Source organism: Cajanus cajan, chromosome 2 (genome assembly GCF_000230855.2).
Source record: "Cajanus cajan strain Asha chromosome 2, NIPB_CcT2T_4, whole genome shotgun sequence".
In the NCBI taxonomy this organism is placed as follows: Eukaryota; Viridiplantae; Streptophyta; class Magnoliopsida; order Fabales; family Fabaceae; genus Cajanus; species Cajanus cajan.
Genome location: NC_138518.1, coordinates 16446821 through 16450804, shown reverse-complemented (window position 1 = coordinate 16450804; position 3984 = coordinate 16446821). Strand labels below are relative to the sequence as shown.

The window sequence follows — 3984 nt, the reverse complement described above, 5'->3', positions numbered from 1 at the left end:
CAACTTTATAAACAACTTCAACAATATACAACATATTTAAAATTCATCTATAATGTCAACTTATATAAACAACATAGAAACAACTTAGTTTTTACAACGTATAACATATTATCAACACACAACATATTAACAACTTAAGCCAACAACTATTCAATCCACACCCAACAACTTAATCAATCTACACTCTAGCTTCCCTCACTTGAAGATTGGCTCAAAATAGCCAATAACTGAGAAGAAGTAGAATTCCTTGCCGAAGCTCAACCCAGAACTTCAATCCTCCCAAAGTAAGCTTCCTAATCTGAATTTCAAGAAAAGCCAGAAGCCGTTAGTGATCTAGAGGAGGAAAGGAGTCATACAGAGAAATTTGGGAGAGAAAGGAGCTCACAGACCCAGAGACCTTCTCTCTAAAACTTCTCTCTAAAAACTCACATTCTCCTGAAGGCCCCCAACCCCTATTTATAGACTTTTCGGATTGGCCAGAACGGCCTGTATCGATACCGGAATGGCCCGTTCTGAACTCCCTCAATACGCACAAAAATCACCTGCAAAACGGCCCGTTCTGAAATCAGAACGGCCCGTTCTGGGACTCATCCAGAACAGCCTGTTCTCCCTCCGGAACGGCCCGTTCTCCTTCCGGAACGGCCCGTTCTCCTTCTGAAACAGCCCGTTCCCTATCAGTAGTTTGGAACGGATCGTTCCAATTTGGGAACGATCCGTTCTGACTACTGAATTTTTTTTTCTACGTTAAAAATATTAGAGTAGAGAGTATCACATTATACCACTATTTGAATTAAAATATCTTAGAATGTGAATTTCATACTAACTTAATTTTATAAAATTAATTTATAAGTTAAAAATTCTCTTCTATTTATATATACTATTTTTAACACAATAATAACCAATATAAAAGTTTCAAGACACAATTTTCATGTTAATAATTGAATATCTTAATTAAACATAAAAATTATAATTAAATACCTGTAAGTAATATAATAATAATTTAATATAAAGTGATACAAATAGACTAATAATAATTATTAAAATAAATTATAATATCATCTTAAAATTTATATTTAATTTTATTTTATTCGTAAATTAAAAGAAATCACCTCTACTTAATTATATATATTATTTTCAGGATTACACTGATCAATGTGACCGACAAAGTGAATCATCAAGCTTGCACTTGCACTATGAAATAAGGTTTGCTAGTAGTAATAGTAATAATAATTGTTTATTGCTTGTTTGCCATATAAATGCAACAAACCTACTTTTTGTACTATTTATACAAGTTAGAAGTTTACACCTTCCTTTTTCTCTTATACCGCGAAAGGCCAGCATATGAAGAAAGAGAAAATATTTTACTTTATGACTTTAACATTAATAACAACCATGAGCCTGCTTCTACGCAATTACCTTATTCTAAGCAAAATGGTGTCGTATCTTATCTTATCTTATTCCCTGACAAAAAATAAATGTTATATAATTTTTGTACTGGTTATATTTGAATGTGAATACAGCACAATTAGAGAGCTAGAGAGAGAAAGAGATTGGGGGCAAAAAGAAAAATAGAAACTAGTTCACATGACAAAATTGGTCTCTCTCTCTCTATTCAACTAAGTAAATTATCATACTCCATTAACAAAAGTAACTAATAGAAAATTTTAGTCATATAATCAACATTTAACTTATATTGTACATGTTAAAATATTAATATTTGTTTAAATTTAACTAAAATATACTCTCATTCAAATTGTTATATAATTAAAAATTATTAATCTTAATAATTAATTTTAATATCATATTTAAGATAGTTTTTAATTAGTTAACAATATACAAATTTGTAAGACCGGCGATATATTAAAACTAAACTTTGTCTATCTTGATTAAAATTTTGTATGACCCACAATATTAAAACTAAACTCTGTCTACCTTATAACAGATATTGTCGTCTTGATAAATTAGTAACAAATGAAAGACTAAAAGTTTATAATCATATTTTTTTTAGTATGTGATCAGATGTCGAATATCAAAATTGTGTATACAAAAAATCACAATATTAAAAAACTGTTAGTTCTTTGAATAATTCTTAATATCTCTCAAACTCTCTGTTGAGAGATATACATATTCAAGAATAATAAACAAAAGGAGCAACGAGCAGCATCTTGCATTTCTATATAAATTAAGAGAAAACAAAGAACATCAAGAAAGTTAAACAAGACTTAGCTGGAAGCATAACCCATATATAGAAATGAGTTGATACCCAATTAATGAAGACTATAACTAAAAAATCAAGCAACTTTTGATTGTGCCAACTTCTTTTCAAGATACTTGAGTGATGTTGGATTGATTTGAGTGAAGACATAGTTGCCAGCAAAGAGGTCACCAAAATGACCTTGTCCCTCCATGAACCTTTTCTTCACCTTAGCAAATATAACCCTCACTTTTTTCACCATCCACACCCTTCTCCAACTTGGCACTTTCACTCTCAACCTTCTCCTCAAGGGCACCCCTCTAAGCCTACACCATTTCCTTGGCCTTAGGATACTATTCACCCTTTCTCTTTCATCATCTTCATGTCTTAGAATTTGGTAAGGAAGCTTGCATTTGATGGGGCTAGAAACCATTTCTATGGAAGACATATGGTGAGAGTTAAAGGCTATGAAGACAAAGTTAGAGTATTTGGATGAGGATATGGTTTATCCCTCATGAGAGGATTTTTGGTGAATGAGTTTGAAGTGTTGATAACTACATTTTGGGATGCATTATTATTACACTAGGAGGCTAGTTCAGTGGTAGTTGAAGTAGCATTGTATTTATTGTTTTTAATGTCTAGGCTTTTCTAGGCATTTATTGGTACATTGCGTACTTCTATTAAAACCAAAAATATTTTTCACACTCCTTCACGTGCACGTCTCTTTACAGCTCCGGAAAAAGATAAATAGTAAAAATAAAAAATAATGACTGAATTTAATTAAAGGAGGAATGCTAGAAAATATATTCAACAATCTTTTACTAATATTTTATGAGGTTAATGGTAACCAATTAAATATCAATGACTTTTTTTTTATTCATTATAAAATTAATAATTAATTATAAATAATGAATAGGATTGAATCTAGGCATGACAACGGAATGGGATAGGGATGTTTTACGTTCCCGTCCTCGTCCTAACAAATTTAAACTACCCTTGTCCCTGATACATGCTGAAGGTAAAATCTGGGTACACATCCCCACTCTCGGTGAGGTTCGGGTTTTCCCGCCCTGCCCCTGCCCCTGCTCTTTTTTTTTTATATAAATAAAATAAATATAAACAAATTTTTAAAAAATAGAAAAGTAAAATAATGAAAATTTATACATTATAATTATTTCTAATTTTAGTTTATATATATATAAATAATTTTTTAATTATATTATTAAGCGGGGCAGATGCGGGGCAGGCGGGTATTAACATCCCTGTCCCTGCTCCTAATTTTATCAATCGAGAAAAATCCAAACCCGAACTCGATCCCAATAAATATGAATTTTCCTCGTCCAAATCAAGGCGAGTTCGGATAGATACTCTCAGGAGTGGGTTAAATTGTCATGCCTAATTGAATCACACCATAAAAGTACACATAATTTTTATATTTTATATGTTAGTAATAGTTAAAATTACAAATTTTGGTGAACGCAATACTAAATTAGAAAATCATTTAAATAAGATACAAAATTCACAAAATTTATAATTTTTTTAATAAATTTCAGTAAATGATCGTGTTTGGAAGAAAATGATAGAGTGTCATTAATATTTCTCTTAATTATAGTGTACTTATAATGTAATTTTTATGAGTTTAATAATCATGCAAAGTCAATAATAAATCTAATTATGATTTATTATTTATGATATTTTTTTATTTAAAATAACTACTTTAAAAATTATATTTAAATAATTTCTAATCGGTTAATAGTCTAAAAATTATTATAACAATGGTATGTGAAAAT

The 3984-nt window shown here is 30.1% G+C and overlaps 1 protein-coding gene across 1 annotated transcript; it reads right to left on the bottom strand.

Annotated features, from left to right (window-relative positions):
• Positions 1-2291: 2291 nt before the first annotated feature.
• LOC109816728 (uncharacterized) lies at positions 2292-2627 on the bottom strand. The gene has a single exon (XM_020381817.1). It carries the CDS (start codon positions 2625-2627, stop codon positions 2292-2294), a length of 336 nt encoding a protein of 111 aa, XP_020237406.1.
• Between the last annotated feature and the right edge of the window lie 1357 nt (positions 2628-3984).

What these genes read in the sequence shown, in the direction of transcription:
- LOC109816728 (XM_020381817.1), bottom strand. Translation starts at nt 2,627, where the DNA reads ATGGTTTCTAGCCCCATCAAATGCAAGCTTCCTTACCAAATTCTAAGA.